The sequence below is a fragment of the Notolabrus celidotus genome, chromosome 12 (assembly GCF_009762535.1).
Source record: "Notolabrus celidotus isolate fNotCel1 chromosome 12, fNotCel1.pri, whole genome shotgun sequence".
Classification (NCBI taxonomy): Eukaryota; Metazoa; Chordata; class Actinopteri; order Labriformes; family Labridae; genus Notolabrus; species Notolabrus celidotus.
Window position 1 is genome coordinate 35,537,661 of NC_048283.1, and position 15,142 is coordinate 35,552,802.

The 15,142-nt window shown below is 39.3% G+C and overlaps 1 protein-coding gene across 1 annotated transcript in view; it reads right to left on the reverse strand.

Moving 5' to 3' along the window:
* Positions 1–5,456: 5,456 nt before the first annotated feature.
* The window catches only part of LOC117823210 (proline-rich transmembrane protein 1-like), a 31,088-nt gene continuing 21,402 nt past the window's right edge, over positions 5,457–15,142 (reverse strand). Inside the window, exon 3 of the mRNA XM_034698309.1 lies at positions 5,457–6,930. Coding sequence (XP_034554200.1) covers positions 6,775–6,930 — 156 coding nt within the window. The 3' untranslated portion in view covers positions 5,457–6,774. The remainder of the gene's footprint in view (positions 6,931–15,142) is intronic.

Sequence of the window (15,142 nt, forward strand, 5' to 3'; positions counted from 1 at the left end):
TGTACCGCTTGAAGTGTGAGCAAGTGTTTTCCCACTCACTATGGCCTTCAGTCTTTGATGGTATAGACTCTTTGTGATGCTTCATGCGTGCAGTCCTAAATATTCCATGCACCATCATTCACTGGATACTCTGTAGACAACCAGCTGATAGATGTAATGAGCTTAAGATTCCTTTTAAGTCTTCAATATAATAGTTAATGAAATGAAGCAGCTTGATGCGTGTATCTATTATCTGTTGTATCTATCTTTCTTCCAAATACTGATCACAGACGAAAAGTTCCCACAATGCTCAGCAGAGAACTCAGAATATTTGGTGGAAAAAAGGACGTAAATATCAAACTGTTATGAGAGCTGCTATCAGTGCCAGCGCTGAGTGCTTTTTGCATGGAGTTCCAGTGAATCAAACCTTTGTGTGACGGTAGAATGATTGGGAAAGTCCCACAAACTTGAACTGGCCAACTCCACAAGAGAGGGATGTACGCATTGTTGTCACTTGAAGTTCTGAACACATGCCATGCTTCTTGTAATGAATTGTTGGGTGACTTAATTTATTTGCCTGTTTTAAAATAAGTTAGATTTTCTTCAGGGTTTGCCATTTGTAATTATTTTCTTATGTTCAATAAAGTGCAGACTGTGCATAGAAACAAAAACTCTGTCTTGGTTTTTGTCTGACAGGCAAAGGGAAAGGTTGCTGGATTGATCCGTCAAACCATTTACAAGTTTCCTAAACAATGAAAGCGTTTCACCTGGTGGCTTAGGTTGGATACAATACATATACATTATTCCTTAAAGTTAAACACATTTCCAAAAGTATTATCAGATTAAGTCTTAGGTTCCATTGCCTGTCCTCAGGTCCTGAGAAGAGCTTTCTGATTTAGTCTTGACTGGCGTTTCCTCCATCAGAGGAATAGGGATGTGATTCTTCAGGATACGTTCAGAATTGCCTTTCTTCTGACGTGTAGGATGGCAACAGAATAAGTGGCTTTATATTGAAGTAAGGATAATTCCAGGACACCTGCTAACTACAATTTTTTGTTTTTCTGCTTATTTTTAAGTGCAGCTCAAATTTGACTGCTCATTTTCAAATAGAACCATGGTGAACTGTGACTATGCAGACTGTGCATGTACCCTCCTTCAAAGTAGCACACACTGTTAGCTACTAGCTGACAGCACAGCAAATGACGTTGTGACTACTATCTCACGACCCCCAGTTCATCAAAAGCAATATCCTACTGAACCTCCAAGGTTACAAAGAGGGAAAAAATCATCAACATAAAAAAACATTCATTTCTGAAACGAGATATTAATATTTTAAGTTATTCTTCCAAAATAATGATATGGTGTGCACAAGTTATTTTCTTGTGAGCACATTATACATTACTTTCTGGGACTGTAAAATTAAAAAAAAAGTTTTCTTTCTTGCATAGACCGTGCTACCTGGCAGTATGCGTCTCAGAAATTAACCACATTCTGGATCATGTTTAATTTGACTTTTTTATGTTTTATTTCTAGTACACAAAAAAAAGAAAAACTAAGGACATCAAAATACTCAAAGGGATGCTTGCATTTTTTTGAACTCACAATTAAGTGAACAAATGTCTGATCCACATTTAAAATGGTTTAAATAAATGATCACCTTTTCTCATTGCTTGGATTTAAAGGCTAAATGTCCATGAAAATAAAGCTGTTCTCTTTCTGTTTGGGTATCTAAGACAGGCCTCATGGATCTTCTTCTGTTTGTTTTATTACCATAATTCGGTAGAATCATTTCAGTAAAATAATGAGACTTATAGAGTTTATGTGTATTGTGTGCAGTACCTATGTATGACTCCTAGGGGCAGCAGTACTCCATAATTTTTTTTCAGTTACAAGTCATCACCCCACAGTGATAACATTGTATGTAAGAAGGCTATGCCCTTCTTTTCTACATCCTGGAATCAAAATGAATCTTAACCTTCCTGGAAATTTAACCTGGAAAATCAACAATCGCTGTACAAACAAGAGTAACCTGAGCTAGTTTTACATCCTGACCAGCTGAAAGCCGCACCCAGAGAGGATGGAGCTGAGAGGGATGGAGGTTTTCACCATCTTTCATACTAACACAAATGAAATGATTGTTACAGACAAAGAAACTGGGATTACCTTTACTTTGTGTTTAATCAGCTGTTTGCTGCTGTCTGAAGCCTGATCAGAACATCAAATATAGGGCTTTATAGTACGAGTTTGCATCATGAACAAAAGCAAATGCAAAGTGACTTTGAGGTTCACCACAACACCACAAACAGAGCTCTGAGATACATCCTTTCAGCAGCTTTTTGGCATCCTGCACGCGGGTTAGAAAAGACTGCACACACTTGTTCAAGGCTTTCAAAGTGTGTGAAGCTAGAATGATTTTATAAGAGTAAAACTAAACAGGTCTTCCCTTGTGTCACAGAAAATGTAAAGGATAAAAGGAAGGAAGTTCTTATAAGAAGGTCCAGGCTTCCTTTACCAGCTGTGAATGTGTGACACCAGTGCAACCAGTGCACTCAGCTTCTCTTGGCAAAGCGGTTTGCATCATCTGAAGCCTCCTGTATGTTCAGGTAGCCTGTGTGTTGCTGTTGTTGTTGTTAAAGCTCCAATAGCAAATACTGGATAATACTGATGTTCTTCCAAGACAGATGAGCCACGCCTGAAGAGCTTTTATTGATCACAAAATGCATTTTCCCTGGAGTACTTCACCACATATTATAGCACTGATAGCCAAAGTCAGCAGAGCTTGTGCATAACAGGCTGCATTTCATCAAACACAATCAGCATCCTACATGAAAAAACACTGATTATGAAATATACAGCAGTGGATGGTGATGTAGTAAAGGAACCATAGGAAAACATTCAAACTAAAGTGGGACAGTGACAGAAAAGCGGCATCAGTTTGGAGCTCGAAGTGTCAGTTTAACAGCAGCTACAATGGTGATGGATCGTATGACTGCAGAGAAACACAGAGAGGATAAAGAGGAAGTCCTGTGGCAGACTGGGCAGATGGTGAAGACAAGGAAATAAAAACTAAACATCTTTTCTTCCCAAGAAAACAATGAAAGTGGGATGATTGCCAGACTTTGTAAAGGCAGGTCTGTAATTCAAAATTTCAAGCAACAAAAAATAACAGCAGGAATAAGTTTGATGTAATAAAGGCAGAGAGAAAAATGTGAGAGAAGCAGGATGAGAAGGCAGAGACAGGATGGGTGGGGAAGAAAGGCTGTAACGTCTGAACCAAGAATGTTGAAATCTGAAGAAACAACAGAGAGAATAAAGATATGTGGAGGAGAAATGAGGAAAGAAAGAAAGAGGAGAAAAGTGTGACGAAAGATTGCATGTCAAAGGAGGAAGGGAGGGTGGGGCTGGGAAAGTTGTGGGAAGGAACAAATCATTTACCTCCTCTGCAGACCTGGAACTCTTCCAGGAGCTGATATGGACACACAGACATGTATCAGAGCTGATGCTGCTCCACGCTCTGTCTGTACTTCTTTTCTGTGGGACTGCTGACTATAAGGAAGTCACGTTGGTTCTTTTTCTGATACATCCCAAAGTTTAATTTCTATTATTGAACAAAGACTTAATGTTTGGTTTTAAAAACATTACTACTTACTCATGATCAAATAATCATATATTACCCAGCTAGTTGTTCTAAAACAGTTAACGTATGACTAAAATGTCAGGAACAATTCAAGTACAATAACCCAAAGACACAGACATCCATTGTGCCTGCAAACTATATCATTTTATTTATTGACATTTGAGTTTCTGCTCTCTGTCCACACAGTAAATAATACAAACCCTCCGGCTTCTTAATTTAATTCAGTGAGTCTGTTTTAGGGAATTTAGGGAGGTTGAGCGTGCAGCCCAACCCGGGGGGATGGAGCTAAAACCAGGCTTCTCTCCCTGGCTCTGCCCTCCCTGTCTTCTTTTCATCTCACAGTCCCTCCTCTGTGCTGTGTGTTTGGGGCCTTAAGGGGCCATGTGGTAGGCCTGGTATTGTTGAACGTGCCAGAGCTGTATGGGTTGTGTTGTGATATAGAGAGGCTCTGCTTGTGGGTTTGATGGGTGGTGAGAGCTGGCAATGGAGGGGGGGGGGGGGGGCTCATTGGTAATCCTCCCCGAGATTTAACAAAATAGGGGAGGTGAAGGGAGATGCCTGCTTGATAACCCCAGTAATGTACTGGCTCTAGCAAGTTTTCAGCAGGGAATATTGGTATGAAGGCATGATGGGTTGGGTTTCTTTGCTTATTGCTTATCCTTTGAATTAAAGCACAAGTACCATGTGCTTATTTAATCCCTTACGCAGCCGTTGGCTTGGAGCAACTCGTACATGAAAGACATTAACACAGGCACTTTTAGACAACAGTAAATTATACGTAGGAGCTGACAAAATAGCTTGTATGTATGTGAACACAACACATAACCATATTTGTGTCAGCACCTTTAAACTCAATTTTCATTCACCTGTGGTTTAATCCCTCTTATTTGTCAGTTCTTGTCTCTGTGCACTGAGATTAATTCAGAAAAACAAGGTCAAATTTGTGGAATTAGACCTGGCCAATAAAGCTGATTCTGATAACAGTGTATGATAATATGTCCTTATGATATATCAATTTCATCAACCCAACTTTGACTCAGAAAAGCAGCATGAAATGTTTGAATTGACTTCATCTTTTGAATATTACCCAAGGCTTTCTCGTTGGAGAACTATATTGGATGCTTATCAAGACAGTTCATGCACATAAGAAATATTAAGCCCGCTCGTGCTGTCTTCATATTTGACACACTGAATTAAATATGTTTGGTTTTTTAAACCTTAAATTAATGTTTGTTGTTTTGTTACAGCCTCCGCACCTCTTATTCCTATTCAAAAACACTATGCATCTATAAATTGTATGTTTTAACTTGTACTGTCATTTTCTTATAACTGTTTTTATGACACGTGCTGCTGACCTCTTGGCCAGGTCACCCTTGTGAAAGAGATCCTGATCTCAATGGGTTTTATCTGGTTAAATAAAGGTTTAAAAAAATATATGTAAAATTCACACAATTCTAAAGTTTATGAAGTTAATTTATAGCAGTATCCTCGCCACAAAAACATGCAGATCTTGTGGTTTTCTTGTGGATCTTGTTGGCTCCCGGTGAAACCAACTCTTGCTTTGAAGCCATCATTTTAGAGGAAATACATACAAGGCCAGCTTCAAGTGAACAGTCATTTTATTCATCTGGTGTAACTGAAAATGCTGGCCACAGAGATAAAATAAACCTCTGAGAGGAAACAATGCCCCAATTCATGTTCATTTGATTAAAGGTTGTTCCTGACTATCTGGTGCCCTGCTAAAGGGAAGGTTGTCCCTATGTGACACTTTAAACCTTGTTCATCTTTAGCATTAGCCAGATAAAAATCCTCTAAACAGACCAGACAGCACTAGAGTAGATGTTCTCTTAATATACTTTATTTATAAAGAAAGTTGACATTGAGTAAAATTGGACTTTTTCAGCTCTGTTTCAGAAAAGAACAGACATAGAACAACAAAAACACCCAAGCCAGTGATACATAACAGAGTGCTGCTTTCAAAATAAGAGCATTGTTCAGCTGCAGAGAAAAGAGGACTGCTGTAGCGTGCAACAAACATCAGACACACTTTAATGACAAACAGGCTCACTCTGAGTATTTCTCCTTCTAAGCTATATAAGGCACAGTCTCCTTAAGAGAGTATAAATGCATCATGATATTGTATCTCTAAAAGTATAAGAGGTTGTACATGCAAATTACAGCCAACCATTCTGTTTGAAACGCAGAACACTTGCCAAAGTCTTACAATCTGAGAAATCTTTTTCACTTGCAGAACCGAAAAAACCCTTACAGCTTACAATCAAATCTCAGAAATTACAAACTGGATTGTATCATCTGTTGTTGGAACACAAAATAAAACTGTCTTTGGATCAAATGTGAACCCTGCCACTGTTTTAAAGCTGCTGTTGGTAGGAATGGTATAAAAAACGTTACTTTTTTCTGCTGGGTTTGGAGAAAAGGTTATAATACCCATCGGTACTCATCTGTAAGTGAAGTAATTTGAGAATATGGCGATATCTCTGTGTTTTCCAATGCCTTTGTATCAAGCAATGTTATTATTCCCCTCGTTCCCATTATCACAGACCAATCAGAGCTACTCCCCAACCCTCTGTCCTGATTGGTCGAGCGGAGGCCCCACTACGTCGCCCTGATTGCCTGGGAAGCCACTACTTCCTCATAGAACGTGCACAACAATCTTTTGTGGGCGGGGTTACGACAGCAGAGGGGGGGGGGGGGGTAGTGTTGACACTGGAAATCTCTCTCTGAACTGATGTTTATATCACGACTAGCAACAGCAGCTTTATGTGGTGTTGAACCCAGGCTCAGGTCTTAAGGCAACAAAGTTGGTGTGTTTTACAAATCAAGAAATGCTTTTTTATGTGTCATTGCATTAAAGGTAAATCATAAACTGAAAATGTGTTGATAGGGTATGAAAGATTAAGTGCTGTTTCTACAAAGTGAATGAAAGTAACAGATTACATGTAAAGAGCTTCTGCAGACTTTTTGTAACATATGGACACCAAAAATTTCAAAATAATTTTAGCCAGCCAGGCGACTTACAGGGTGTCCACATCTAAAGAGAAATTCTAAGTGATTACTATTAATGTTCTTGATAAAGTCTGATTACCTGATATAGACAGACATGAGGGCAGGAAATAAGGAAAAAAGATGTAACAGATTTAATTACGAATCACAGTTGCCATTACAACTGCATAGACGATCATGAGGATGAAGAACCCAAGACCGATTCCAAGACCCACGTGGTTCAGTGTCCTGGCTGTCTTGCTGCTCCGCTCGGCTGCAATCCGGTTACCATTGTGGTTGGCTTCACGAGTCTGAGGGAGAGAAAGAAATTCAAATGTCAAAAAAACATGAAAAGTCATATTCCTGTGTTCTGAACTTGAGGTAAGTTTAAATACAATCCTTGAAAGTTTGCTTTGCTTTTGGTCCCTACCTACACCCTGATATTCACCAGCTTAATGTTAATGTGTATGTCTACCTGCTAGTTGTTCACTGTGTCTGTCTGTTGATTGCTGCGGGGAAGATGATGTGATGTTGGCTTTAAGGGTTTGTCTCATTATACAAGTGGGTGCTGTAGCAAAAAATGAAGCCCATCAGAGCAGTGAGCCTGAACCAAAACCTTTAAGTTGTAGACCAGAAACCAAAACAATGAGCTGAAAGATGCAAAACTGTTGCAGAGAGCTGGAGGGACTTAAACTAATGGTTTGAGTCATGTAGGACTACTAATGAGTCCAATTAGTCCGTATGTCACAGTGACCTGATAGATGGTCCAGATATGAGTCTATTTTGAGATATTACAATTCCTTCAAACTAAATGTGAAACTTATTTCAATAATTAAGAAAATCTGGACTTGTCAGGTCAATGTGACTTATAGCAAGTGTAATGGGATAATTAGACGAATCAACTCAGTAAGATTCATTTTTTGCAGTGTGGCACATTTTCTGGTTCTAGCTTCTTAAATGTAATTGCTCTTTTGCTCTCTCTTTGTCATTTGTGATGGGAATAAATGTCTTTGGATTTTTTTATACTATTGGTTGAAGCATACAAAGACATATGAGACCAAAGTTATACACATACGGATCCACACATCAATTCTGGCTCCTCAGTGAAAATTCACTCCAGTTAGATTTGGGTTCTGTCGAGTTGTCGGGGCCTGCTGTGCTGCTCAGAAACACTCTTTTATGGAGTGAAGGCAAACATTTCTGCCTACCTGCTCCTGTGTCAGCTGTAATAAGTCTTTACAAAGCAACCTTTATCTCTTACAACAGAGTCAGGTGCTTCATTTTCTTTAAATTTGTCCAAATTTCTCTCTATGACTCTTTCCCGTGTCTGTATTATGTGATTTCTCTCTGAGCACACTACCCTGTAATCTCATGACTGCTCATGATTGGTTTAGCATTTTATACCAAGTTGTGGCAGAAGCCTTTTGTTAGTGAGGAAAACAACATTCCGTTATTTAGAAAACATACCCTCATTTCATTCTTCATGCACTTACATTATACGTGTGTTAATGATAGAAAGATCTTTAAGTGTTGAGGCCTAATCTTCTCACGTCATTTTATTAGCCCAATATAGAGGTGTCTTTTTATTGTCATAGATGTGACAATTAGCAACAAACATATGTTTTCAGCTTTTTCCATTCCCTCGGTTATGCATTAAATGTTGTGTGAGCAGTGGAAATACTGTGAATAACTATAGGGCTCAGCTGCTCTGATTGTATTGCAGGAAAGGGAAGGCCTGCACTAAGTATAATGTGTTTTATAACAGTTAAATACTTTATAAAAAAGGGCAGGGCTGCATGAAGTGAACAGCAATAAAAGCAGACATTTAGTGGCATCAGTGGTGGATATCAAACAACATTTACTTTGTTTTTACACAAAAAGCTGCCAGTTTCATTTGCTAAACTGTCTCCTGTTTCAGAATCAGAATGTGCGATGATGTTTCAGAGTTATTGCAGTTTGATGGTACATACATTTTTTAAAATCTGTAAAAATGAATCATGGAACAACATGAAAAACTTTTAACATGTCAACCTGTCGTAAAACGTGAGAGCAGGTAATCATTTGTTCTTTACTTGAACATGCTCCTGTGTTTAAAAGTCTTCATTAAATTCTTTCACAGAATATAAACATTTGCTTTCGCATGAACCAAAAAATGCATCGCTGAAAAAAGCAGAACCAGTGACTACATTTTTGTCATGTTTTTAAAATATAATCCTGCAGAGGAATGTCTCCTCTGAGATGAAGGCTGGCGCCGTCCTGCAGCATTGCCCCCCTGTGTGTACCCAGGTCCTAATCAAGTGCCATAAATGTTCTAAATGCCATCTGGGACAACCAAGAGAGATGGGCCAAAATGCTCGCACAGAAAGCCTCAAGTGAGAAGATTTGAAACCAGTACAAAGAAAGAATCCTGTTTTTTTATAATTGCAGCATTTCTTTCTTCAGTGTAATTGAAAGCTATAAGTGCTCACTCTGTAAAAGACATATTCACTTTTGCATGAGCACTCATACAAATGTGTTGAAGTATGCTTGTAGTTATGGACATATTTAGTTTTTACTACCAACAACTCTCTGATAATCAGAAATGAGGAATGTAAGGATCTTCTTGAAAACTGAGCTAGCCTCTTCCCAAGAACACATGCTGAATGAGGTCCATTGTTTCCTTTAGGCGGAAATACTGTGGCTGGTTTCAAGGTGTGCAAACAAAACATGGTGTTGATTTTGATGAAGTAAGAGGACTGTGGTCCATCTGCAGAAAAAGGTCTGGGCACAATCATTTTTGTGCTTTTAACAAGACATCGGCCCTCAGTCTTACGTCGATCAAACATCCACTCCCGCCCCCACACTCTTGTTAAATCTCTGTGTGTATCTGATTTTGGGAGTGTGTGAATGCCTCTCAATGTTTGTTCCATGTGTTTCCTAGGTGTCGTGAGAAGTCCTGTCTCGCACACTCCAGCTGGTTATGATTACAGGCTGGTTCGCTCTGAGGACTCTGTGTCCTGTTTCAAAAACTGTTGCTCGGTCCCTGACAGCCATGCATAATTTCTACCAATCAATCACTGACCTTTATCCTTTAAAGGACGCTGAAGTTAGGTTTATTTCTTTGTTTTAATACCCTGTAGATAAGTTGATGTTTTTTTACTTTTTGATCTCTTTTTATTTAGTTTAAAGAATGTTCCTCAACCTCAGAGAGTGACATAATAAAAAGTTACGTCCCCATGTGGAAAACATTTGTGTAATCTCAGGTCCTGAAGACACAGGTCAAGTTCTGGTGTTTATGTTCAGCTTGGCTCATAGCTTTAAGCTTCTCATTTAAATGCTAAGCTGGGCTGATGATCATCTGTAGCGTCATAGTAGTTGAAACCTTGCCTTGTGGTAATGCTAAGCTAGGCTTTTGATCTTCTGACTGAGGGTCAGAGGGGTTTTAAACCTGCTCCTAATTTTAATTCAAAGATAAAGTGACACTCTTCTAAATGCTTTCTGTTTGGATGATTGTAGCTTTACAGAAGTTAAAAAGCGTCTTCATTTTTCATGCTAAGCCAAGCTAACTCAATCTACTGACTGTAACTTTATAATTGTTTAATGTGCGTCCAGTCTTCAACTGCTGCTGACAGTGTAGTATTTTGAAACTGGTTACTTTAAGCAAACTTCTGATTGTAGCGTCAGGGTAGTTAGCCTTATATGCAAAGCTATTCAAATGGTCTTCATGTTGTTGTAAATTTGTTTTGTAACATCAGTCACAAAACTCTAGTTATACCTCACAGAACAAACTTTGTCCTTGTCTGTTTAAAACCTATATTTTTATACAGGCTGGGCCTGATCTACTAAGATCCCAAATAACGAGCGCTAATTTGCGTGTGCAAATAATAATTTTGCATGTGTTATTTCTGGGCGTGTTGCGGGTGATCTACTAAGACTGCGTGCGCAAATGATAACGAGTGCAAAAGTGGCGTGGACCGCCCTATTTTACGAGGATTTTGCGTGTGCTATCGGCTGTCACCATGGAGAGTTTGAGAGAACAGAGTGGCCGTAAACGAAAAATGAAGTTTGAAGTCATGGAGTTGGAGGTTTTAGTGGAGGAGGGAAATAAACACATCGGTGAACTCCAGCAGAGACATCTCAGCGTTAGAAACGCGATTTGGGAGGCCGTCTGTGAAAAGGTGAATGCTGTGAGAAAAAACAGAAGATCTGCCGATGAAATAAACGCATCTACTCTACTCCAAAACTCAATCAGTGTTTTGATGGAGTTTAGAGAGCGATTTGATGAGGCTTAGTCTGCCACTCTTGCTCTTGCTACTCAATTGGGAAGTCAACCACAGTTTTGAAACAACCAGGGCCAGACAAGTTAGGCGTCACTTTGATGAAGACAGTCGCCTCACTGACGCAGAGAGCAACTTTCGGGTGAACGTTTTTAATGCCTGTCTTGATATCATCATCCAGCAACTGTCCCAAAGATTCACCAGCTTAAATGGAACTGTGAACACGTTTTAGGTAATTCACCCCAACACACTGCTGCAAGCACGAGATGAGGAGTTATGCAGAGCTGCCTGGCGCAGCTCAGTGAGCGCTCATTCTCCAAGTTAAAACTAACTAAAAACCCCTTGATGAGCACGATGGGACAGGAGAGACTGAAAAGACATGTCATGTTATCTATTGAGAATGACAGATCAAAGAAAATGGACATACAGCGCATCGTGGACAAGTCCGCGGAGCTTAAGGCTCGTCCAAACAGTGGTGAGTAGGCTGAGTACTTCATATTGATTTTTTGTTTGTATGTGAAGATGTGGGCCGCTGTGCCAATTTTACTAAACTGTATATCTGTTGATACAGTGACCTGCTGTGCTCTCATTATATGAAAAAGTTAAAGTTGGTGTCAGAATGATGCGGTCGCTATCCATGGTGCTGAACTGCTTTGAATTTGTGTTGTTTTATTATTATTATTTTGTTCTCTTGGTTTGATTGACTAAAACATTTAGTAATGCTTGTAAGCCCAGCTGTTGCGGGCATGTTGTAAAGCAATGTTATGATGAGCGTTACAGTGACCGCAGCCATGTGTGTGTAACGCTGTGCCAGTTTGCACCTGCCTTTCAAACGTGCTAAATATAGACGCAAATACAGCGCGCGCTATCTGTTTCAGGTTTGATAGATCACATTGCGTGTGCTAAATGTTTACATTTGCATCTCCTCCTCCCAGTATTTTGTGCGTTCTGATGATCTACATGTATTCTGCATATTCATGAAGGCAAACACGCTAAATGAATGGCAAGTGCTATTTTGCTCATTTGAAAGATGCAATCCTCGGTGCTCCCGGTTAGTACATCTGCTTGTATCGAATCAAGTTTGTACATGTTTTTATACACGCAAACCTTTAGTAGATCAGGCCCTCTGTGTTAAACCAAGTGAACATTCTCAAACACATTTTTTTCTCGGATCCACTTTTCTTTTCTTTATTGATAACATCTAATAACAACTTAGTTAGTTACACCGTGTTATTTTATGAATGAACTTCAGAAAAGTGAAACACTTGTGTTGATAATTTGGGAACAAAGGCATCTTTGAGAGCTGAATCACAGAGAAAACAGGAATATGTAGCATCATCACAACATCATTCAGACTATGAAGCAGTCACAATGACATAGTTTTCACCTTTTACAAACCAGAGCTGTTTTTAGTAAATAAAAAATGATCATTGTTTGTGCAAAGTTAGGCAGCACATGTGACACCTCAGAGCCTGAATAAGGGAGAGATGATTTCCTGTTGGATTGATTCATACAATTCTTCCATTGTTAAATACATCTTCCTTTGAAAGATGTTGCATGTGTTTACCCCATCTGACTGTAAGCAACCCTCCCCCATTCACAGCGAGCTCAGAGGGAAGATGCTGGTATTCAGGGCCTTGTTAAAGGCTTTTTTAACAGGGCGAGTACTTCAGTGTGAGACTGATTGCATCAACATGTCTGATGCATCACGTGTTGTACCGGTTGTGGAAAGTCCCCAAGTTGTTGTAATAAACAGTATACGCAGAAAGCTGTTTAAATTTAATTCCTCAGTTCATCATAACGGGAAAATCTTGAATTTCAAAACATCATGTTGCACAATATCAGACAGAAACAAGCACAGGAAACACAGATACATGCTCATATAGGAAGGGTCATTTTCTGCAGACCAGCTAAATGAAGCCACATTAAATCACTTTGAGGGACAGTGGGGGTCACGAGTCTTTGGCACCTATATTTTGGGGGTCGCGGGCTGAAAAGTTTGGGAACCCCTGGCATATAGGAAGGAAGCACAAACACAATATTGTGGTAATAAAGACAAGCTGCACAGTAAAGCCTTGATTTTAATTCTTGTTCATATTATGACAGGCTATCGGTTATAGCTGTGACATGAAAAACATTTGAACACAAATAAATCCAACTGAGAACTGTTTTACAGTGTTTGTATTTGGAAGTTCATTTTCCTCGTCGCTAAAAGGATTTTGATGTAGCTGACTGCATTACAAACATCCTCTTTTAAATGTGCAGTTCCCATAACGTTTTGAAAGCACAAAGAGAGAAGAATAAACCACACACAGTGGGTCAGAATAACCGCAGACCGATTTTATACTGCTGGGAAGTCCCACACAGCTTCTTCAATCACACGCTCCTCACAGGAAGTGAAAGTGACTTTCCATCTGTTAACACACACAGCAGGACAGTTACACTGAGCCAGTCCTTTATTCACAACCAGTGTGACATGGTGTGTGAGTGTGTGTGTACTTGTGTGTGTGGTCTTTTAACTTCTCTTCCGTGCCAAACTAGCCAAAAGGTGCTGCACAGTCAGAAACAGGGAACACAGCTATCATGCAGGTCACTAACCAAAACAAGGATGCTGTTAATCTTTAGAGACATGTTGGTGCACGCCCTAATACATACATTCTTTAGCAATGAGCTAAACACAACTTAAAGTATGTTCAAACTAGGGATGACCACAATTAATCGATTATCGATTCATTGATTGTTAAGAAATTACTCGAAACACTGATTTTTCTTTTCAATTTTCCGTCACGTGGAACAAACATCATGTGTTCTCATATTACACTCATCTATCAGGGAGGTGTTTTAAGTTTAAAGCATGTTTGGATGTGAATCAGCTGTTAAAGGTGTTGCGCACAGCGGAGACGCTCAGCTGGCGGCTGCGGCTGTGCGTCAGGTCTGCACGTGCGCTTTTTAAAAGAGGATCAATACAAAACTGCTGCCAACAACAACACGGACACAAAGGTTGACAGCTTTAAACAGGATATTTTAACCTTTGGATACGAAGGCAGCAGACAGGTGAGAAATTCTGGTACGCTACGTTTACAGAGCAGCAACATCAGAGCCGTCTGGGCTTTTCTCCAGGGGGACTGATTCTGACCCGGTTGCGCTCCTGGCTGACACCTGACCGAATACACATGTTTATTTTTCTCAATAAGAACGAGTAGACAGAAAACTGGACACTGTGAGTCTGAAGTACTTTTCTGTTAGTATTATGAGCCTTCACTTTATAAGATTATGTCCGCTGAGAATATTTTAATGAGCCTGATCGTTGATATTCTGCGTGTCAAACGTGTACCCGTATTCAATCCTGTCAATTAGATGCATTTTGTTGCTGTAGAAAATATAATTTAGGGGTAAAACAACATATTTGGCATTGTTTTTGACGTAAGAATAATAATGTTTTTTTTTTTTATCAATTAATCGATAATTGATCGTTAACATTTCCAAAAATCGATCACGGAAAATACTTAAAATGTACATCCCTAGTTCAAACTCAGGGAATCCTCCATGGGACAATTCAGATGAAAATTAACTCCAACAATTACACACAGTTGTTATTTATGATTTATTATTTATTGTTTTTGCATATTGTTTTAGAGTTTTCCTCATAATTAAGCACACATTTGGGTAATGAAAAGAAGAATAAGAAACAGCGCTGAAATATGTGAAATAAAGCAAACTTAAATTGTCCTGACAGGAATCAACCAACATGGAGACTTAAGTTTCTAACAATAGGTATGAATGAATGAATTGTAGCTTGGGGTTCAGTGGAGCTTTTCCTCAGAGCAAAATCAGCAGTGTCTCAAAACTTTACAACAGCATTGTGTTTTTCTTTTCAGGATATTTCCCGTTAATTTAACAACAACAAGCACAAAAACAAGACAACTAGAACATGGCAATGCTTACTTCAGCCTGGAGAAATACAACCTTTATTCTGAAACGACATGAAGAGGCTCATAAAGACTTTAATTTGATAAGAATCTAATGAGGCTGTTCCCTGCTGAAAGTAATCACTCTTGATTGCAGTCTATGGGAAGACTTTGTTGTAATGCGTCATATCCTGAGAGCCGGAATCCCTTCATCACATTAAGCAGAATGATACACTGGAGCTAACATTGAATTTGATGCTTTAGCAGACCAACCCTGTTTCCCTGCTACTGCCTGACCAGCTGCATGTTCATCCTCAAGTCTCTCTTGTGTTATTGGTCCGCTCTGTCTGTGTGTGCGT